This window comes from Pleurodeles waltl, chromosome 6 (assembly GCF_031143425.1).
Source record: "Pleurodeles waltl isolate 20211129_DDA chromosome 6, aPleWal1.hap1.20221129, whole genome shotgun sequence".
Taxonomy (NCBI): domain Eukaryota; kingdom Metazoa; phylum Chordata; class Amphibia; order Caudata; family Salamandridae; genus Pleurodeles; species Pleurodeles waltl.
The window spans coordinates 1,104,777,810-1,104,802,293 of NC_090445.1; the positions used below are offsets into that span (position 1 = coordinate 1,104,777,810).

General features: G+C 41.1%; 1 protein-coding gene across 6 annotated transcripts in view; it reads right to left on the bottom strand.

Moving 5' to 3' along the window:
• Window positions 1-24,484, bottom strand: part of CAMTA1 (calmodulin binding transcription activator 1) — a 2,488,613-nt gene that overhangs the window by 437,749 nt on the left and 2,026,380 nt on the right. For all 6 annotated transcript variants that reach the window (XM_069240215.1, XM_069240212.1, XM_069240214.1 and 3 more), the window contains one exon: window positions 12,010-12,136. In XM_069240215.1, coding sequence (XP_069096316.1) covers window positions 12,010-12,136 — 127 coding nt within the window. The remainder of the gene's footprint in view (window positions 1-12,009; window positions 12,137-24,484) is intronic.

Sequence of the window (24,484 nt, forward strand, 5' to 3'; positions counted from 1 at the left end):
AGAACATCAGAGAAAGATGACGGGTAGAAGAGCGAAAGAGAAAGCCCAGCAACACAATAGATTTAAGAATGGGGAAAAGCAGGGAATGAGAACCAGAAGAAGAGAACGAGTGGAGAAAAAGGTGAAAGAGGATGTCTGGATGGAGAGGGTAAATGTTGAAATAGGAAGCTAGCTAGAGAGAACAAGATCGGGAGGAAGCTGATAGTGAACATAAAGGAAGGGCAAAGAAAAGAGCGAGAATGAAGTGAGAACACGAGAGTAATGAAACTAGTAGAAATAAAGAGGTGGTAACTGAAAACGAGAAACATACGTAGGGTCCGTCAACAACAGTAACAAGTCACTGAGCCAGACAGGAAAGCTGACCAAAAATAGATAGACCCAGTAGCAATTCGATTTGTATTATCCCGTTAGGAGCTGGTTGAAGACTGATTTGCATATAGCTGTGTCCAAATTGAGGTGGCCTGGTGGGCAAAAGAATGATGGATTGGAATGCGACCTTGTGGTTTTGCAAGGGGCTGTCAAATTGCAAGCATTCCTCCATCCCCTGTTGTGTGTTCCATTGGCAAGTGCAACAATACTTTTATAAGTGTAACTTTTTAGAATATAAAACGCCATGGAAACGATTTTCTCTGTTATGTGTATGCATTAGTATTACATTTCACTGCCCACTGGCCCACACAAAACTAATAAATGTAAAGCTTACTCCAGTGGAGACAGAGGTGCTGTAAGATTTTTGGTGCTTCTCACAACAGCAGATCCCTAACACAGCCACTTTTTTTAGTTTCCATGTTTATTTGTTTAGAACCACTGTATCACCAGAATTAGTTTCATTCGATAGAAGAACTTTATTGTACAACAAACGCATTTTAGCACACTCAGCAGCCACACGTTTACTTAATAATTTCTGCATGCCATACATGTTCACAAAAGGTGTCCTACAGAACTAAATGACCATCATTGCCTAATTTGTTGACTAAATAAATAAGCCATGGTTCTGCTGGTGGCCACCAGCTGCAAACATCTGCACAAATAAAGCACTGACAGCACACCTACATCCATTAACACATAAGTAAATCTCAGTTTACAATGGTGTATTGAGTTTATCAATACTTGTGCGGTGCAAGCATTGCAAAGCCAATACCATCCAGTGGACATCTTGGATTTTTTTTTTTCTATTGTTTATTAAATGTATAGAGTGGCCAATATGTTGCGTCACAATCCATTTGGAGCAACGTGGCAGCAATTGTGAATGGAATAACTGTAAGAAAAACAGAAAATAGAATTTCAATATGGCAACCATGTTGCATCACATTCCATGCAGATGCAACCTGGCTGCTATCTTGAAACAGTGTAACTATGAAAAGAAAAAAAGAATTCTATGACAACTGCCTGACAACAATTACTTAGCCCATGCTTCTGCTGCAATTGAATAAGCACTGGCTAAGCCAATACTGCAAACAGGAGAAGGATCATGCATGGCCGTGGAGGCAGGCCATGTTTGCTATGTACAAGCTTCAGCGAGGAACCAGGATACAGGTTAAAGAAGGAGACATAGGAGGGCAGCTGGAGCACCACAGAAGCAGTCAAACAAATGAAGGAAAAATCAAGGACCAGGGGAGCAAGCATTGTGGAAGATGGAAGGGTGGGATGCATGCCAAAGGGATAGTTAGGAGAAAGAATTGAAAAAAGAAAAGGCCATGCACTATCATCAAGTGAAAAAACGTATAATAGAAATATACCTAAGAATAAATAGCAGTGGAAGAATACAACTCATAAAAAAAAAAACACTGAAAACTAGAAGTAACCCAAAGGCAGGCCAAATACAATAATATGATGGTAAGACTGCCAACGAAAAGCACATCGTGGACATAGACACTGAATCATGAGCAACCGTTGACACAAAACCCACGTTAATCGTATGTTATTGTATTGGATAGAATGATCTCTGCTTCAGGGAGAAAAAAAAACCTGTCTCTTTTGAAACTGCAAAAATAAAATCATCTGTAAGATAAAATCAGCACACACTCACCAATTAACAGAAAAGAAAATCAAGAAGACTGAGAGACATCACAGAGCTTGAGTTGGATGCTCCTAGACAACTCTCATCTTCTTGTGATAGCCCATTTCGAGAAACATAAAGAAAGCATAAGCCCTGCCAGGATTCACATCTTTAAGGAAAGGTTTTAGTTGTGGGCATGTCCATCGTTTTGTAGCAAGACCTGTAGCTGGTCCTCTTTGTAAACAATAATGTATGGTATTAAAGTGCAGGTTTGCCTTTCATTTGTTGCTGTGGATCAATTTTCATGAAACAGGTTCTGCGGATCTTGCTTATATCAATACATACTCCGCTTGGTGCACATCAGTAGACTCGTGCTTTTACATATGGGGACAATGTGAAGCATGACTTCACTTCCTGCCCATGCCCTGTTAGAGAGCAGAGATATTGGATGCCATACAGAGTGGTACTCAACTGCCCGTGCTAGGAGAGTCCCGGTAAACATTACCATAGAGTATTTGCTGATCAAAGTGACTGCGGTGTTGCTGGATCTGTAGAGTCTTCAGCCAGAAGCAGTACAGAGGAGAGCTTTCACACTCACCATTAACTCAAAGAAATCGAGTGTTTGCCCAGGTGGTACAAAAAGGTTGGTGGGGAGCACAAAGGAATAGAGGGATAAGATTCTTCGCAAAGCAATCAATTGTAAGGAGACAGACTTGGGCAAGCAGAGATTCCTGTTCTTCCCTGATCGTCCTCCACTAATGAGAAAGAATGCCCTATCGGGCACCAAGCATGAACTGCTGTCTAGGCAGCTTGTGGATACTGTGAGCTACCCTGTAAAACAGAGTGGATCCTAAGGGAAAATGTATGTAGTCGCATGAGTGGAGTCAGCAGAGGCATTCCTGGCTAAGCAGAGCCGTGAAGGTGGGTGTACTCTGTTTTGCAGTTCTTGGTTACTTTGCTGGCGATTAAGGTATGTGCAGGTATAGGAGGAACTGGTACAAGGATTACTCATCCTGGAAGTGAGAGCAAAGTTGTTACTTGCAACTTTGCATTCTTCTATTGTTTTGTCTCTCTTTTTTTCCTTCTTCCTCTTTTGCTCTTAGTAGCCTCAGTCTTTGTCTCTGTAGTTCTTTGGAATGGAACAATGCTTACTTTAAATTCGAGTTTGATAGCTGAATTGAGTTTTGTAGCAATGGCTTTAGTAAATAACCTCATAAAGACTGCTAATCCATTAATACATATTTAACGTGCATTTAGTGTGGTATGAAATTAAAAATACTATCGAAATGACCAAGGGTGTTCTATGTCGACAGCAGAAAATGGGCACCTTTAATTAGGAAAAATGCTGCAGTGTTTAGATTTGCAGCCTTTTGTTTCTTGGCAGTTCAACTGTCTGTCTATAAATAAATACACCCAAATTACATTTGTTTAGATTGTCAGATGGGCCTTAGAGGGCTGTTGTCCCCTATCATGAAATCTGTCTCAAGGCATTTAGAGTTCACATATGTCACAAGTGAAGGATCATAATAGCTCCATACAATAACACATGGGATCCAGTACCATCAGATAGTAAAATTCACCAAAGAGTTCCATGATCACTTAAATCAATAAGGCAGAATGTCAAGTTATTTTATAAGATCCTAGATATCTTAGGTGAACTGCACTATTCTTAGAAAATAATGTTATGTTATATTGATTTGTAAAGTGCACTAATCACCCGAGGAGGTATCCAGGCACTTGGGCAGGTGTGCAGGTTTGTGGTCCTCTAGGTGCTCATATGAAGAGCCAGGTCTTCAGCTTTATTACGAACTCAAGAAGTGAGGAGGAGGCTCTGATGTGTTGAGGATAGCCTTTCCATGTCTTGGGTGTGATGTGGGAGAATGAGCAAACTCCAGTTTTGCTTTTGCGGATACAGGGAATGTGCACAGTGAGAGTGAGGCAGATTGTAGCTGGCTGGTGGGTTGGTGAAAGTGTATGCAACTGTCCAGGTATTCTGGCCCCATCTTGTGTATGTGTGCGTAAGTACGTTTGAATTGGTTGTGCTTGTAAATGGGGACCAGTGAGGATTTTTGAGGTGCGGTGTGATGTGGGTGCAGCCTGGGAGGTAAAGTATGAGTCTTGTGGTGGTGTGCTGGATGATCTGGACACCCTGTAAGAGATGTTTGGAAATTGCAGCTTAGAGAGTGTTGCCGTAGTTCAGCCTTATCATTTAGGGATGTTTTTAATGCTTATAATACATGGTAATACAATTGCCCTACCTGCAACCATTTTTTGAATCTTTGGTATTGCCTGATATATAAATGAGGAGAATCCTCTAAAAAACAGAAGGGCGGGATTGCAAGTAGAAGCAGAACCAGTAAATTGCACATTTTGCGACCCACTCTACACTCATTGTTGCTGTTCATGTAGTGATGCCATCCTCAGAAAACATCAATAGGCCAGCCCACCCTTCGGAAATGTGTTTGCTCTATTATTGGATTTTTTTTTCCTGCAGCACTACAACATTTCTAATTGTTTGGACCGCTCTAACATCACTTCGCCTTAAACTGCGTACTGACATGTGATTGCATACAATGCAATAGCCCAATGCTTCCTCTTTCAAACTTCCGTTGTTCTTTACCTCATCTAAGAAACAGAAGCGAGTCGGCCCTCTGTTGAATGCAGCGCCGTGGCTGCTGTGACAGACAGACCGGTCCGTGCCCCGGAAGGAATGATCCATCACTGACTCCTGAAGCCGCGGGTGGTCACAACCTGCGACTTCCAGAGTGATTCAGTCCTCCCGCTGGAGACGCACATGATATAAAGTGGATTGTATATTGTTTTCCCTGTGGGTTGATGTGCAATTGGTAGAAGTTTCACGGTCACGTTGGACGTAGCAGGTATGGATTGGAAAGATAAATCAAGGAGGCAAGCTCTGGGGCAACAAGCAGAGGACGATGTTTTGTTGTCCCCTGAAGTTTCGGAATGAATTGAAGTAGCCGGTGCACTCGCCATCTTGAACTATAATCCATATCGTTGCACAGTGGTAGCTCGCTCTTCTTTAGATCACAAGGCTAGGTTCTTTTTTCATTTTTGTAAAATCGGTTTCCTATTCAGCTGTGTACTTGTTGGATAAGCCGCCAGCACCCGAACTCTCTGCTGAGGGTCTTAACAATTCTCAATTGCTCAACTTACACTGATGGACCGGATCCGAATCAAAGGATGAATATTGATTGAAAGGGGGCATTATTAGCTGTTAGCACGCCACAGCATGTGGGAAATGTGTATTAGCACTTTCCCCGCAGTTATTAAAGACGCTGACACTTAAGTAAACTGATCCCTTCAGCTCTATACTTCCTGCCCACACACTTTCACTGAAGATGGAATGTTGCAGGCGAACAGTTTTTAGATAAATATTGCAATCCCCCAGGCAAGTAGAAGTAATACCAGAATTCTTTAGAGGGGGCAAAATATTTCATTAAGTGAAATACGGTACAGTGAAATATAATACAGTATCCGACTGTGCGAGATACATAGAAATTGTACTGTGAGACAAGGCATATGCGCTTTGTCTTAGAATTGTGTTAAAAAGCATAAATAAGGAATTAAAAAGTGAATCTTCAATGCATTGATTTTAAACATTACACCAAGCTGAACCATCTAAGAAGTTTTTAAGCGCTCAATTAGAACATCATCAATGAAAAACAAAACACAACAGAAATGAGGGACTACATAGCGCGATCTGCATCAAAGTAACATTTTTAGCAGGTGAAGAACACTGCCAGAAAAAAAACGAGATGCTGAAAGCAATTGATGATCAGAATCAGAACTGTGAAGTATTAAATCCTCACCACTCCGCCATATGCCCATGCAAGCAGTAGCCTTCTCTTCATAACCATATTGAGATCAGGACAGTGTGAAATTAACATAATTTTGTAAAATTTCAGCAAAATTATGTGAAATGCAAATTAATAATTTAGCGCTATGTGTTCGACCAAAAAGCATCCTTGTGACAGTTTTTGATGTGAGAATATATTAAGCCCTAAACATAGTCCAAGAAAACCAAAAGCACCATAAACAGCCGCTTGCATTCTTAAATGATACAGCATAATGGCATCATTTTGAGGATTTTGCATAACAAACGTAATGTGAAATTCCTGAAATTTAGTGAATTACAGCAATATAAATTTAATTTCGCCCAGGCCCAAATGTGACCAATCAGAGGAGCTCACCTTTGAGATGTTGATGACACTCACATAATACATAATGTGCTTAAACTTAGCAAACATTCAATGTGGGTTCACATGTGAATTGTACTGAGCAAAGAGATACAACTTAGGGCAATTCACACAGCCAATCAAGCTCATATTTTCAGATTTTGAAAAGTCCCACCATTTCTTGTCTGGGCTGTACACCATATCTTACTGGTGGCTAATTGCTTTGTGTGATTAAAGGGCATGATGTCAGACATATTCAATTGATTAGGGCTTCAATTAGGGATGGGCCTTCCAGATGTCAGACCAAGCAGCACATGTATGATTACCATTACATATGTGAAAGTCTGCAAAGGAGGTATGCCCTGCTGTTGAAATAATGACAACAACAAAGGAAAAGAAAAAAAAAAAAGAAGCGAGAGAGAGGGAGAGAGAGAGAACGAATGGCAAATAGGGTTGATGAAAGGAGGAACATGAAGAAGAGGAGCGAATGATGTAAGAGGTATGGAGATGGAAGATTTCAGAAAGATGGAGAAAAGGGAGAGAGAGTCTAACACATTCACAAATTGTAGAGCAAAGTGGTGTGAAGTGGAGCACGAGAGTGTTTGAGATACTTCAAACACCACTACCACTGATGGAGACCTTAGTATTGTTGAATTTTCAGAATATGAACATTTTCAAACAAGCACTGTTAAAGCCAACTGGTCTGACATGTTCTCTGCATCTTTTCGATATGCCACTTAAATCACTGCAACAGATGTTAATAAAATATCTTGTTAACTATGGGACAGACAAAATCCCTTTAATATATGTGAACTGTAGCCATAGGAAAAATACTCCTGCCTGGTATATATTTTATAACAGATTGTTATACAAGACTGGGGCATAGAAAACAACTGGAAAAGATAATAGTCTTTTACTGTGCCTACAAAGTTGTAGGCGTATTAGAAACACCACCTCCAGCTTTATGTGATGCAGGAGGCATTAGTTGATTTGACAGGGTGGAACACCATCCTAGAAGTAAAGGATTTTTTTCATTAAACGCGTCTCTGCTCTTTGAGGTTAATCCCACCATCTAAGGTTTCATAATCTTTAAATGTCTCAGTGCCCTGTGAGATCTCCCGTGTTGAAAAAGCACAGAATTCGGTGCTGGTCCTGAACTACACCACAAGATTGGATTCAGGGCCCTTGTTAAACCCACAAACTTTTATTTGTGCCTCACTATTTAGTGAAGAAAAGGAGACTATTTGGGCAAGTCAAATATAAAGGTTTTCTCACACATACCTTTAAGTATCAAAGAACCTCTATCTCTGACTCAGGTAAATTACTGGCACTGCCTAGTTCTCATGGGATTGGTGTATGAAGGAACCAGGCTCTAGTGGATCAATATGTTATGCCTCTCCGAGCACCATAAATCAATGGCAGCTGCTGCAAATATCAAGGGGAGGGGTGGGGGGATGACGGGGATGAGGGAACAAATAATAACATTTAAAAAAGACTCACCGCTCCCTCCGCCACCACCATCTCCTGCCACCTAGCTCATTGCTCCATTCCTGTTCTGGTGTCCCAGCATCCACTGGGATACCAGAAAAGGTTCTCCAGCAATCCTGGTGCTGCTTTCATGCTAGGCTATCATGCTAAACCTAGCATGAAAGCAGTGTTAGGATTGGTCTGAGAAGCTCGGACTGCTGCTCATACAGAACCCTGGGGCCTGTGCTGTTTCTACAGCCTGGCTGTTTATACAGCCGGGCTGGAGAAATCTAAGTGCGCATCATGTGTTTGGCCGGGTAAAATGGCCTGCCAAACACACATGCACACTTAGGCCCATATTAATACTTTTTTTGTGCCGCATTTGCGTCGTTTTTTTGACGCAAAAGTGGTGGAAACTTACAAAATGCAATTATATTTTGTAAGTTTGCACTGCTTTTGCATCAAACAATTACGCTAATACGGCACAAAAAACATATAAATATGGGCCTTAGTGCACTCCATTCGCATTCCCACCTCTGACGGCCCAGCACCCCCCTCCACATGCTGACTGAGCCAGCAGCAGAAAAATAAAACAATATTGAATTAGTTTTATTTTTCTGCTGCTGGCTCTTAGCCAGGGGGGTGACGCTTCTCCGCCATTACGGAGGAGCCGCCCCTTCCAAAAATGGTAAAGAATTTCCTCACATGGAAATTCCATTTCTAATCCTCATAAGACATATGCTTATGGGCACTGAAGTTGTCATGTACGAGTAAAGATTTCTGATGCATTAGACATCAAAATGGATAAGTCTTGTGACTTACTCCTCCTCAGCTGGAACTTTGACATGTCCTTAGACATTGATTTACTGCTCGGCAGTAGAAGGTACTTTAGGATTTCTGTGTCAGCCATTAATGTGTGCTATTGAACCTCAACCTAACCTATAGGAAAACCACAATGGGCATTCTAATTGCAGATGTGCACGATCTGAAAATATCTATGGTTACACATTTAGTAGTCCTGCAATCCTTACAAGTTAATTTCTGGACAGTTACATTGACTCTTTTCACATTTGATTGTCCTGTCTTCAATACGCAGCATAGTTTTCGAGCTATCCTGCTCGTGTGTTAGCCTTTCGTAAGAAAAACAAATATGTCCTATATTCGGAACATTCCTAAAAGGCAAAGCTGTATTAGTGATTTTTGTTAAAATTTGGTTACATCTGATAACTATTTGCAATAATACTGAGTGTGTATTAAAATTCAAAACATATATTTTCACACCGAATACTTAACGGAGATGCTTTAACCGAGGTGCTGTCTTTAATGCGTGAAAATGGTGTTTACAGTTCATATGGGAACCCGAGAAGTTGGATGCGCACAATTTCACCTGCATAATATCATCGTTTTGCTGGAACAAAAGCAAGATAACAATTCGTGTGCGAAGGTGGAAAAACTCAGGGGAATGAGTTGTCACGATTCTGCACACATATACAGAAACAGGTCTTGCTGATTTCTTTCCTTAAAACACCAGTATAATGAGAGGGAGGATAGGAGGCGCTGACGCCTGCCCCTTTCTCAGGAAGATCAAGGCTTTTGTATGGTTTATGCACAACAGGATCACTTGCATATCTAGCATGTCTATGAGGATTTCCATAACTTAGATATGCAATTAAATTCCATCAGGTGAAGTTTCATTGTCTTATTCTATTTCTGATGACACATTGGGGGGGCTTGGGAGATTACACCACAACCTTTTAATTTGAACTTCAGCTTTCGCTAAGGATCCTAGACGACTTCAGGTCTCAAGAGACATATTTTTCCAGCACACTGTTTCCTTCTACAACTCAATGTATTCTAGAACTTTAGTTCAGTTTGTTTCAAAGAGGTGAATCGCAATACAATGGCCATCTTGTGTTGAGATGATCAATCAAATTGCCAGGCTATAGCACAGACTAGTTGATAGTAGAGGGGCATTACTTTATAAGGGCTATCAAAGTTTTCCATTCTTGAAAGGCGGTTACACTGCAGGAGTTCCACTCTTTTGTCCTGAGAGGCAGAGATGAGAAATAGACTGGTTGGACTAAAGTTCAATAGCTGTTATGGCTAAAGATTCAATGTCTTATCTAAATGAGCAGTATCATGCTTCTGTCAACGCACTCATAGGAAATCTGTTTGCAAAATGACAGAGACACTCTCACAACACCATCGATTGCAAGTTCACTTTAACTCACAAGGCAAAAGTAGTTATGTGAACATGTAAATGCAAAATTGTCTTGTGGATTACCTGACTGCACACTACGTGACATGGCTCCATGAAATTTGCTAAATGTCTGAGTCCCCCTCATATGCCAATGCATACCAGTGCTTAATTTGAGCCAGTGGTTTCCGGTGTGGGGCACCAGCACTTATTTTTGAGGACTGGCAAATAGTTTTCTGCATCAGGCATTTACTAAGAGCAAAAGATATGGATGGGAAAGGGGGAAGAAGAAAAAGGCGGTAAAGTGTCACAAAGCGAGAAAGCAGAAAGCTGCAAGAGTGAGCTGGAGGGGCAGGGAGTGACTGTAAGTGGATTAAAGAGGCCCTAGATGGCTTTAGATTATGCTGCCTCAGTATTCAATCTTGCACCCAGCAGCAGCCACATGTTTCAGAAGAGAGCTTTGGGCACCAGCATGTTTTTATTTACAAATTCAGCACTGATGCATATTCGGGTGCCATTAGGAGGTCATGTTGCCCACTGAAAGTGAGCTACATAGAACTAACACAGAATTACTGTGAAATGATGTCTTTTGGAGAGTCAGAACTGGGACTCAGGTGCATTAAAGGCATTACTCTGAAGGAAGGTGCCGCCACTCACACTCCACCTGCCCCTTCTGTAAAAATAGGTTGCCCTGTTACATTGAAAAATTGACTGGTTTTTGGAAACTGCTGGGTTGTCTTTCAAACCTCCGCTGTCTCCAGTACAGGGAGGAGGGTAAGCCTGCAATGGGGACCGGTGAATTCTTTGTTGCAATATGGCGCTGATGATGGTCCCCCGAGTACAGATCAGCACCATGCAAAGAGGGAGTTCATGTGAAGCTAAATGCAGTGCATTAACCCAGATGAGACATTTGCCTTAGTAGAAATACATTTGTCTTCCTTAGGGGTAGGGAGCAGGTCTCCTATCCTTTATAAGAATACTATTAAAGCTGCTTGAAGGGCAAAAGGCATAGCTTGTTGGAGGTGACTCCTGCTTCATCACTTGCCAGAAGATGTCTACATTTCCTTTCAAAAGGAATCTTGAAGTAGGCATCCTGTAGACTAGCTGACACATAGCTTTCTCTGAAGATGTCCAAAGGTTGATAACTTTAAAGGAGATCAGCGACAAGCATTACCCACCATGTTTTACTGCATTGTAGGGTAGCTTGACTATTTACATTGCTGATATTAAACCTCAGGAGCATATGATCCTCATCCGCCTTTCACCTCCTCATCCACTTTGACAGGAGTGGATGAAGGGTTAAAGTAGGGGATATTAGGAAGGCACTGTTTGAAGTCTTTAATATCTGCAATCACTGTCTTGCCCTGGCCCAGATCACTGGTGTCAACTGTGAAAACAGATCTTCGAGCTCTGAAACTACGGGCATACCACACTTGAGATAAGCGCTTTAAACCCCACAACTGTGCTCCTGTGGCTTAGTGAATTGAACTCTAAATATCACCACTGGCTGAAAATAACTCTACTGCTTGTGCATTAATAAACAAGGCGAGTACGTATTTTATCCAGGGATACCAGTTTCCTTTGATTGTTTGCACCAGAAAATGTGTGGTTAGGTGATCTTAAAAAAGAGAGAAAGAAAGTGAGACAGCATGAGTGAGTCAGTGAAAATGAGTGTCCGAGCATAAAATTAAGGCCCATATTTATACTTTTTTAGTGCCGCCTTTGCGCCGCTTTTTAACGCAAATTGTATTTTGTAAGTTTGCTCCTCTTTTGCATCAAAAATTGACTCAAATACGGCACTAAAAAATTATAAATATGGGCCTAAGTGTGTATGTGAGTCTAGGTGTGTACAGTGGAACACTCTGACGACTCCTACTTCTAGAATGCTGCTGTCAACTATGAATAAAAGGGAATTCATTACTCATAACTCTAAAGGTGGTTTTGAGAACTACATAAGTCTCAGCATGTAAATATCATTTAAATAAACCACCCGTCAAAATGACAATCTTCTTAATTTCATGCTGCAGAGAGAAAGGTTACAGAACAACTTTGGCATTAGTTTTTATGATCAATGATTTCAGTTCCTCAGTATTCCTGAAGCATCGCTTCCTACACAAAGTTCCCAAGCCATTGAGGCAGTCCTCTCTTACCTGGGCAGTAGCAGCGCAGAACTCCGGGTTGTATTAAAGAGGCAGGCACTGAAATTTGATCAAACAGGCAACTGTAGTTGTTACCTGCTTCCTGCCAGGGCCCAGTGATCAGGACTTTAACTCCACCCTAGAGGGAAAGAAGAGAGACATAAATTACCAAAAATATCGCTTTTTCTACCTCTCCTATTAAAAACACTTTTATTCAGAGATCTGAAATTACTCAGCTCAATGCTTCTTGAAATTAGGGTGATCACCTGACTCCAAGGAATCATGAACTGGCTGCAGCCCCGAACTTCTCACATACAAATCATTGATTTCAGGTATGACAGCCTAATTGGTTCAATGGAACCCAACCATGTCTACAACACTCAAAATGCATAGGACATTACAAGGAACTTCAGAATTCGACCAGTGTCCGTAATGACATTGCGAGTGGTGGTCACCCTACTAGTAACCTTAATATTGCAAATACTTTATATTACCCGCAAAATTGTCCTACCCTAGGATTACTCCACTCATGTTATTACAGTGAATTGTAAAGTGCCTTCAAACCCAGATTGGTCATGTCCACACAATACAAAGCAAAGATTGTAGATGTTCTGCAGATCTAAATGTGCCCCTTATATTGTCACAATAGTGAGTCACAATAACACTATTGCACACACCGCTGTAATTTATCCTGGACTTCATTACAGTAAAAAAATAGATTGTTTCCCTAAACAAAGATTTCAGACCGATCTCAATACAAAGAATTTAGAAGGTAAAAGCCCCGAGACCACCTGCACTGAAAGCTCAAAGAAGTATTGTTCAAAGCTGATTAATTCCTGATTAAAAAAAATCAGAAAAAATGTTTTGTGGTTGTAAACTGGTAATATTATTATACTAAGCAAAGGGGGATTATGTATGCATAATTTCCCCAGAATATCTTGCGACTGAAGCTAAGGAGCTCGTAATAGTGCGGTATCAAGTGGGATTTGGCCTGATTCTTGTTCTGGAAGCTAATTTTATGCAAAAACTAGATTCTGAGCTGGCCCCAGGCAGACGTCCTCAATGTCTCCTGACACACAAACAGGTTACAGACAGTGACATTTTAAGGCATGTGGGCAAAGTGGAATCTGGCCCAGGGCCCCAGTCTTTCATGGGGGCCCCATGGTAGATCAGGTCTGTTTTTCTCGCTGTCATGCCCTGTTTACCTTGAATGATTTTAAAACAGATAGTTTTAAATACCATTTTCCTTTCGTGTATTTTTTAATACGGGTAATGTGTGGTAGTTTGTTACAGATATTTTGCAGAGAAATGTTATGTTTATGTTTTTCAACACTATGCATCATTCATTAAAAAAGTCCCTTTTAGATCACAACAAGACCTAACATATGAGAAATGACAGCTGGTCGCACAGAGTATTTGCAATAATATTAGTGAGCTGCTGTTATATGGCACTATTGAAAACGCACATGAATGACCCTGAATATTAGATGGAAACACATTTATATTCTGGAGTAGTCTGCATGTGTAGTGTTAGTGACCTGGCCAAATAGGGCATGAAAAAAGTTGAAATGGGATGGTAAAATCAAAGCTGTTCCAAACAGAGGCACCCACAATGTGTTTGGCCCAGTCCCCCAAAATCCTTAAAATGTCCCAGGTTACACAGCCTTACAAATTCAGGGAGGAGAACTATGCCTGAAGTTCAATTCTTTGACTTGAAAGTCATTTAGTGACTAATTTTGGTTGAGCTGTGACTTGGCTGGGAGCAGGTGGCCGAAGTCAGTAGCAGCCTGGGTGGATACTGTCAAGCCCCTCAGCAGACTCAGCAAGCTCTGTTTGTGACTTTGCAAACGAGCCAAGAGATTGAGAGAGGGAAATGTTTTTACTTTGTCTATTATGTATTGATGTTGTTGGTCTGATTCTATGTGATTCTAGAGAATAAAAATCGTGAACAAACCATTTCTGGAGAATCTTTCCCCATGAACCTGTTTCATCAATTTCAGCTAAAAGTATGACATTCCCAAGATATCAAACCCACCCTGATGAATGGCACACCAGGAGATGTATTCTATGAACTACTCTTTTTTCCAAGATCACACAAATCACGTATTTTTGTTATATGAAAAGCTCCCCTACCTCGTTTTTCGTCTTTTGTGTCTGCACTCTCTGTCTTGCTTATTACACAGACCTCCACGTACCCCAATCTTTTCTTTCTCTTTATCCCTACTCCTGCACACGTCAGTTCCTCCCCTTTCGTCCTTCCCTGCTTTTTCTTGGCCACAACCCTCGATTGCTGCCTGGCACATTTATTCCACCTGTATCTTAGTACCTCTCCCTCTACCTTCATCTTGATACTGTATCCAGTCTATATCTGAGACATGATATAACATCTCTCAACACTCTATCTCACCAGCGTACCCCATCTCCACCCTTGTGCTTCCACATATATTCTAATACTTTCAAATGTACCTATATCCTAGGACATTGCTCCTGCTTGTACCCCAGAACGTCTAGAACAGTTAAGACACAGGTACCTCTTCCTCCACCCATACCTTCATATTTTTACTACGGCCTTCACCTTGTACCTCATACTCCTTCCTATACTCTAGTATGTCTAATCCCTGTCTATACCATGGTACCTCTTACCATGTCTTTCACCCTTATACCCTACCCTGACTATGTCCTACTATCCTTTCCCCTTTCAACTATTTCTGCTCGTTTTTCTACTTATCTGTCTTCTTGTGCCATTTTGTTGCTCCTTTTTTCTGGTGTTTGTTGTTGAATTTTCTCTGCTTTTCCAGGAATTTTCCAGTATCCCTGCACCGCTGTAAGCTCTCCAAAATGGAGATAAACCAGCCTGGGACTGTCAAACTGATGTACTCTAATTTGTGTTGTTTTTCTTCAAAGTATGTTAGACCCGTTGGTCTTCGTATCTAATTATACTAAGAAGTACTATTTTTACAGCACACAACTTCTTTGATGGAAGAGGTTTCTAACTACTCAGCTCTGTGGTACTCGTTTTGTCACCCTTTGAAGCTTGAAAGGTAGAGTTAAAACATACAAGAATGCAAAGTTATGCTTTCTACCCTACATGAGAATCTTAGCTTCTTGTTTCATGCACTCATTGAAATGTACACAGGATCGGAACTTTCATATTTTTTCTTGCTATCAATTTATTTGGGGACCAGCTTTGTTAAAATATAAAGCATATGTTCTCTCAAGCCAAAAGCTACTGGCATCACCCCTCATTACTAAGGTCGTTTTTGGTTTCCTTCCTACCTCTGCAGTCCACCCCAACAATTTGTGTGTACCAAGAGAGAATGCTTTATGTCTATTCCAACTCTGGCTGTAAAATAACACAGATCATGATCAAATATGTCTTCAAGGACAGGAAACATAATGCCTTGAGTGGCCCTACATACTGTGAAAATGAGGGGCCTGTTAAGTGTCTATGAGGGTCCAACATTTGCTTCTCTGGGACAAAGGAGCTGTAGCATAGGACTTGTCCAACTGAACCCAGCTTTAGAAACAGGTTTATTTTTTAAAGATGTTAATAATGAGGACTGGTCCCAAAATCTTTCAACAGCCTCTGGGCAGAAGTCCACTAAGATTACTGGCGGGACTGGCCCTGGCATTATCAGTCAACCCCGGTGTCATGAAGAAGGACGCAGGTGTACCAAACAGCAGAGGGCAAAGGCAGGCAGCCGAACAGAAAATGTACCTACAGCATACAGTCGAAGAAGAGAACCTAGCTACACCTGCCTCTTCTAGCTGTAAAAGAGCTAAGCAGGAGCATAAACAAGATAAACTACCCATGAGATGGCAAATACACTGATATTTCACAGTAAAAAAGTGTCACGCTCATTAGAAGTGCTTGGTATATTGTTGAAAGATAAATATTTTGAGGAGATGACCGTGACGTGTTTTTAGTGAGTGGGAGACAATTTCAGAAACATTTCGAGAACCAAATTTCGAAGTAAATGGATTGACATATTTAGGAACAACCTTATAACAAATGGCTGATATTTTGGAGCTGATGATGTTCTTTTGTTTCTGTTTCAGTTCTTGCAAGGGGGGCGTTCCAGCGTTAGAAGGCCTGCAAAAATGGCGCAATGAAATCTACAGGATTTCATTGCACCATTTTTGGCGTCATTTTTAATGCCTGCTTAAAGCAGGCATTAAAAGGATGCACTCATTGAAGTCAGTGGCCTCCTTGCACTTTGTTGCACTAGCATCAACACTTTTGATGCTATTGCAGCAAAGTGCCACAATAGCGTCAAAAATGTTGAAGTTAGTGGCCTAACGTGCACCATGGTCCGCGGTATTGTAAATACGGCGCACCCATGGTGTTGTTTGGTGGCTGTGGGGGCACAAAACTTCTGGCGCCAGAATGTGCCTTGATCCCTGATCACCACAATAGATATGACATTGCACATCAGTATTTGACATAATTTGAGAACTCTACACTGGAGCTGTGATTTTAAGGATGAATGGGCCCATATCAAATAAGCAACACTTTTGAGAAGTATTTGCACAATTTGCATAATTTTACATCATAATTAGGAGTACTGTTTACAACATTATATCAGAATATCGTTTTTGTGCTGTTCAGTTGGCCAAATGTTGGTTTTCCATTGGTCTGTAGGTGTAAAATCAAAGTTAAAAACTGTACTCAAAGCACCACAAAACTGCATGACCTCTGGGTATTTTTCACCTGGCCTGTGGTGTTTGTGCCTTAGCACTGTGAGAACCGAAATTTGAATGCCACTTTTCCAATAACAAATAGTGCAATCTCATAATTTGTAGTGATTTACTAACTGACAATTCAGCGAGTGATCTGTGAGTGACAAAAAAGGCAACAGCTAAAAACCTCTGATTCACAACGTGATGACAGCCCTCCGTATGTATGATATTTTGAATAAAGCTGTAGACAACTAGTGGCGGCTCCTCCGTATGGGCAGAGGAGCGTCACCCCCCCCCGCCAGCAGCAACCGCTGCAAACCCATTCACAAGGAGAGGATAATAAACCAGGTGTATTATCCTTTCCTTGTGAAAGGGGTGGAACCTTGTGGAGTGACCTGGACGAGGGAAGTGCACTTTGCACTCCCCTCAGAGCGCATGTGTGTTTGGCTGGCCGTCTCGGGCTGGCCATACACACATGCGCAATAGGCTGTGGCCGGGCTGGAGAGCGTCAAGATTGGCGTAGGGCAGGCTGAGAGCCTGTGCCTGGTGCCTGCAGGAGAAGAGCAGCGTGATGGCGGCAGCACATCATGGGAAGGTAAGTGTATTTTTATTTTGTAATTTTATTAATTACCCCCATATCCCCCCCCACGCCACCCCGCCCCGTTTATAACCCATGAGCCTCGACTGTGGACAACTCAAGTTTAAATAGCATCACACGTTTTGAACAAACGCAGAAAATAAAGTTATGTTTTTTATCAGAGATGCGTGAAATTACGTATTTTTTCCTACACATTTTCAAACACAGTTTTGCACAATGATGCTCTCATCACAAAATGTAGTTTTGGGTTCCATGAGTCACTTTTTCACATGAGAACATCATTTGTATAAAAAAAGTCTAGCGCTTAAACTGTGTCCCGTTAAGACATTTTCTGTGTGATCGCGCATCCTGTCTTAAAAAGTGAATAAGTAAAAAGTGAATTAGTGACGTGAAATTCTGGGAAAGCTTTAAAATTTGATTAGTGCTGCAACAAATCCCAAGCAAAGACTCTTTATGACCTCTCCTCATAGCTATGTAAGGAACCGACTCCAGCTGCGTCTGTGACTGTCTTTGCAAGGCATCTCTGCCCAGTGGAGGGTAGCAGAGTAAAGGATGCTAGAACAGTGGTTCCCAACCTTTTGTCTTCTGTGTACACCCACTTTGCCATTACTGGAGCCCGGGGACCCGCACTGAATCTTTACTGGAATCATAGAACCCCCACACTGAGTCATTGATGAAAATTGAGGACCTAACCTGTTAATATTATTATTCAATTTTCTAAGCAGGACCCCCTGAGGAGGCTTCGCGGACCCCCAGGGGTCCCTGGACCACAGGTTGGGAACCACTGTAAGGAGGGCAGATCTTACTGCTAACCCAAAAGCAGCCACACCAACAGGAGTTCTCCCACAGACACCCACAACTACCCTCTTTGTGGGTTAGAAGGTGATGAGTTAGATTGGGATTTTAGATGTTACTAACAGTGACCTCTATTCGGAAAGGAAACTGTGAGAAGATTCCCATCCACTTATTTTTTGGTATTTAATCTGTTTATTTTTTAGCATTTTGTGATGTTTTAAACATTTATTTATTTTCTAGCAATACATTCATTAGTGCTTGGTGAATTTCTTAACAAAGAATAAGCTTGTTTTGTCAGATGAAAACACCTTGGCCCAGATTTATGTTAAAGTGGCTCAGCGCGGTGCTGCGCCAACAATAGCAGCCCTTTGCTGCGTCACTTTAGAAATGCAGAGGTGCGCCGTATTTAGAGGAATACGGCGCATCCCTGCATTTCCCCCTGCGCTGGTGCTGAATTAAGCTGCTTAGCTCCAACACAGACATCCTTGCACCATAGTGCAAGAGTATCTGCGTTGAGGGGATAGATTGTTTATGTGCAGGAAGGTGTCCCTTGCTGCACATAAACAATCTATAATGGTGATTTGGCACTTCTACGTGTGCTGCAAAATGCAGCACACATAGACGTAGCAAAGTGTCATTTTGAACGATTGTTTATGTGCAGTAAGGCGTCCCTTGCTGTATGTAAACAATCGTCCATGGCATTTTGCTTCTTCTTTGTGTGCTGCAGAATGCAGCACACATAGAAAAAGCAAACAATGCGGAGGAATAAAAGCATTCTTCCTCGTTTTGCCACGCTAAGGCCACCCCTCGGGTGGTGTTAGTTTTTGGTGCTGCCTCAGGTTTACGACAACTTGTAAATTTAAGGTAGCGTCAAGAGCAATGTGTGTTGCGGTGGAATGCCCACAGCAACACCCATTGCATGCCCCTCTGACGCAGAAAACTGTGTCATAGGGGCCCATATTTAAAAGGAGACGTAATGCCACAAAAAGCGGCGTTACACCTCTTTGTAACATGGAGCAGTGCTTTGCGCCACCGAAGAGTCACTTTTCGTGGCACTCCGATGGTGCTACGGGTTCTTAAATATGCCCCCTTAAGTGTATGTAAATCAGAAGAATCTCGTACCCATGAATATCAACCCATGTTTTTCCCATTAAATTCGAAGCCTGTAGATGCTTAAGCGATGGTCCCCACACTCTCCTATGCGTCGTTTTAGGGTAAATGAGACTGAAGATAGACAGACCTCTTTCCTTCACATATACCTCATCCACCCATGTCCTCTTTAAGTTGAAGGGCACAAGAGCCCATGCCTCATGTGGTCAGTAACAACTTAATGAAGGCAAATAAATAAAATATGTGTAATTTAATCTAAATTAATATATTTTAATATGTAGGGGCTCCGCACACCTACGCTATTCACAACATATACCAAGTCCTAAAAACTAAGAGATCTCAGTATGCAAGCAAGCATTTATATGCAAAATGTGTGTTTTCAAACCCTTTTCAAACTATGCATGTCGGCTCAAATTAACTCATAATAATACTAAAACTGTACTCATTATTTAATGATACTAATCCATCACTAATTCTTGTTGGGTTCCGGAGTAGCGTGCTACTCATCGAAAAGCGCTTCGACGCCTCGTCAGGGGTAGTAAGCGCTATATAAATACGATTACAATACAATACAATATTCCAATTGAATTTGTCTCATTTTTCAAGGGAGCTGCAAACTGATCCTGCCTTCAAGATAATATATATTTCTGGTGTTCGAAAAACCCCGCAAGAAGCACTACAGCTGAGAGAAAAGAACTGCTTAATCATTAATGCAGCAGAAAATAAATGACTTCAGGGCTTCATAAAGGTTGAAAATCCAATCAGTTGTTCTTAAAGAAACAATAACTGAGGACTGTGCTCCAGCACTCACACATTTTGCGGTGGCTTTATTGAACTAGCTCAGTGCTACACGCTCTGTAGGCATTCAGACTTATTCATACAAACAGTGAAGGCATTTGGTTTTACAATTTTTATTGTGGGAATGATGATGGGGACCATGCAGTGCTTAATTTGTGAAATAGTAAGTGCCTGCATCAAAGACATTCCACAGAAGGTCACTGAGGCTTGTGCCACTTCAGGCCCTGCCAGCGCTGCCCAGTCCCAGTATCAACAATACCTACTTCCTATTACAGTCCTACAAATGTGCTGTGCTACGTGATTCAAAACTGTACGAATTGACTGGACACCCTGATACTGTTATTATTTTTTGATTGTGAATTTAATTGTTAAACACCTTGCTCATGTGTTTTTAGACTGACAGCACCACCATGTGGTAAACTGCCTTAAATATGTGCCTGTGTTACAGCACCACCATGTGGTAGACTGCCTTAAAAATCTGCCAGCGTTACAGCACCGCCATGTGGTAGACCAGTGGTCTCCAAACTTTTTAATGCGCGGCCCCCCAGTTGAAAAATAAAAACCACTAGGCCCCCTCTCAGAATTTTTCACAATTTCTTTTACAAAAATAGCTATGTCTAAATATGTCTAGACCTATTTAAACTTTGCAGTTAAGTACTGTTACCTTTTTAAAAATGCAATAACAAGCTTCTGCTTAAAACAAAGGCATGTTATCTGTATAATGCATCTTTGGCCAGTGTCTGGCGCCCCCTGTGGGATCACTTGAGACCCCCCTAGGGGGGCCCGCCCCCAGTTTGAAGACCTCTGTAGTAGACTGTCTTAAATATGTGCTAGTGTCCAAAATAAGTGCCAGTGCTGAGTAACATAAAAACATCGGCATAGAGTAAGCAGGGAGACCATGAGACCCTTATTTGAGACATCTCTCTGCACTGCCCTCGATGATGAACTTTTTTTGCATACTTCTAAATTTCACCTGCTATGCAATAATCTTGATATATCACACAAATATGGCATCCAGTCCATAATCTTAAATGCAACGTCACGAGGTGGATCCGGCATTAAGAACAGTAAATAAGTACTTTGATAATTTAATGGAAGGCAATGAAGTGGGTAGGCTATTTTTGTAGGTCTCATTCAGTGACATGCACACCCTGCTGTTGCTTATTACTCTTAAGTTATACTTGTCTCTATCCAAGGTTGCTATGAAGTTCCTTTCTGTTCGAATCAATATAATACTCAAATAAATACAACCTCTGCATAAGTACTAGGTTTCCTGAAAATATCGTTTATCAGTACTAAGTTCATAGTTGTCTCCTAACGGTCCTGCAAACAACCTTTGCCCAATTCACACAAGGCATTTTTGAGTACATGCAGTATTACCTCTATAATACTTTCTATAAGAAATTATAAATGAAATTCACAGAGGTGCTGGAAAAGCTCTTCACCCACACCTGTGCTATCTCTCATGTGCAGAGTTTTGCGCTAGAAGGGTGGAGAACTCCACATTTATAACTATATGTTTCAGATGTGAATGAGTGAGTGACTCAAAAGCGGGGTACGTCTACTAGAGTGTTGAAGGTAAAAATGGAAAAGTAAAGATGGGAACAAGGCGGGACATGCACGTATAAAAACACACGAGCCAAAGGATAAGACAGTTGCAACTCATTGAAGTTACGTCCAAATGTTCTTCTGAAGCATTCATATAAATGTAGACATTGCATTCACCCAAACACATCACACTGTAAAAATATTTATAAAATAATAAAAACAGCAATACAAACACAACTTAAGTAATGTAATAAAATGACCATATACATTTACAAATTGCATATTTCAATGGAAAATCACATCATAAAAAGGAGAACAACAGATGCACATCTGAAGAAAAATGCAAATATTTACCTTGCTCATGAATTATAAAAAAGCATCAGATTCATTTCACATCCAATAATACTTTACACACATCCACAGACACATTTTAACACATTGAATGCCACACACTCACAAATACACACACACACACACACACACACACACTTCTACGCACACAACTGTGCTGATGTCTGAACTTCTCACAGGACAAGGGAAGGAGAATAGAGCTCAGGATGTGGACATTATTTATGTGCGTTTAGTAATGATGTGTGTCAAATGTGTGTTATTTTCCCCAAGTGACGTCTGTTTCTCTATTCTTTTCAATTGTTTCCTACATAGTGCAAGTGGAGATCTCCACTTATGTTTAACAATATGGGGCGAATATACGGATAAAATACCCCTGTAAAGATATTAGTTGTAACTTATAGTTGTATTTTGAGTCTTGCATGTCCCCACCTCTTCCAGTGTTCTGCTACTAATAGGGGTAAATCTCTGTCCAGAGTTGCTGAACTATCTAGAAATGTTTGTGGACATAAATTCAAGTGTGTGGACATTTCTGCTCAAAGATTTAGCTTTGTGGATAGGTGTCTCTCTTTTTAACACTGTCAGCATCATAGGAATACATTTAAATGAGGTGAAAACAGAATTCCTGAAATTATAATTGTTTGAATAGTAGGATAAAATTATGATTGATACAAAAAATCCATAAAAATAGTGATTGCTACAAAATCAAAAGAAATTGAAACTGCAGTTTAATAATTTATATGTACATGTTCCTGTGCTATCTTTGAAGTACTGTAATTATTTAGAGAAGTTTGAGGAATATTTGAACTGGTAAAAAATATAAAGTTGAGTGCTCTTCACATGGTGTTGTTTAATAAATTGTCCTTCTGTACAAAGAATGTGACTTTGTAGAAATTATTTCACTCACAGACAATCTATAAACCATTCATCATCAACCAGGCATTCTGGGTCGACGACTAAGGTGAAAGGGATGGGGGAAAGTGCCATCCATGTTATGCGTGAGCTGTGTAATATGGCAGACGGTACACCCTAAAAAGCGTTTCCCAGTCAGGAGATGATTTTTGGTGGGTCATAATAGTGCAAACAACAAATAAAGATGCCTTTAAGTTCTGTATTTATCTAGTAACATTTCTATGCTTTAAAGACAAAGGTCAAATGTCAGGCTATGTTTTCTGACAAATTGCTGCCTATTTTCTTAAAGTGGGAATTGTCTTTACAGATGCCTGTCACTTTGCAGTGAGGGAAAACAAAAGTAAAGTGAATTGGGACAATATTGCTTGGGTACAGGGAGTGTGAAAGGAAAGGCTGTAGGATGTCATTTTTTTAACACACAACAAAATCTAATTACCAGTATATTAACTGTACACATTTCTGCAGTTAGGAAAGTAAAAATGAAACCCTTTTTTGTAATTCTGAACAGTGAAGGAAACAAAGATTTTAATAGGATGAAAACAAAATTAAGACACTTTACTTGGTGGAGCATGAATGAGAAATAGTCATTGAAACCCGACTTCCACTTAGTATCATATTTCCATGCAATATAGTTTTAACAGTACAACTGTATGTCTAAGCAACTTTAGTGGCCATTTCAATGGGGAATGTGTTTCCTGTAAATGATAGTGTGCTACCACACAATGCTTCAGTTACTTTAAAAAAAGTCAGAATCGCCCAGGAAGCACCGCCAGCCTGTTGGCGGTGCTTCCGCCGCCCTCCGCCATGGCGGTCATGGACCGCCAGGGTCAGAATGACCCCCAATGTGTTAAGCAATTATGCAGCGCTCAATAATGAAGTGAAAACACAACAAAAAATAAACACCAATTCAGAATAAAAGAGAGTAAAATTAAAAAAATAAAAAGAGACTGAAAAGACAAAAATCCAATCAGTAGAATGGGAAATCTGCAATTTAAAAGGTTTAAGTAAAAACAACGTGAATAAAAAGAAAGTACTAACTGTGGGTATCTAGTCACACTAGATCAGGACAAGGCGAACAGTCCAGGCTGACCACAATGGAGTGTGGGTTGGATATAGGGACCAGACTAGTGCTGCTGAAAAAGTTACCTTCTTAAAATTTGGCACACAGACTTCAGGATTTCATAGGAGGAGATCAACTGATGCCACCCAAGAGACCTGGACAAGGGGAGGCAACTTTTGGAGATCAGGAACCCAGTTCAGAAGAGGACAGTAGAACTCAGGCAGGTCCAGTTGCAGGACCAGGCAGGTCCCATTGCAGGTCCTGGCATGGGCAGTTCCAGCAGGTCGGTTGGGCAGTTGCAAGGAGGCCTCACAGGCTTGTTATGCCCCTATAGCTCAGAACAGAAAGTCATCCAACTGACCCTTGGAGTTACTCAGGTTAGTCTGGGATGACTGGGGCAGGCCCAATCTTCCTTCTCGGAAAGCAGGGCAGGCCTCAAGCAGCTGAGCAGTCCTCTGAAGAACAAGGTAGGCCTTGAGCAGCAGAAAAGTCCTCTGGTAGCAGCAAGGCAGTCCTCTGAAGAACAAGGCAGGCTGTAAGCAACAGGGAAGTTCTCTGAGGAACATGGCAGACCTCAAGCAGCAGAGCAGTCTTTTGGGAAACAAGACAGCCCTTTTTCCGTAATTTTCACAGGTCAG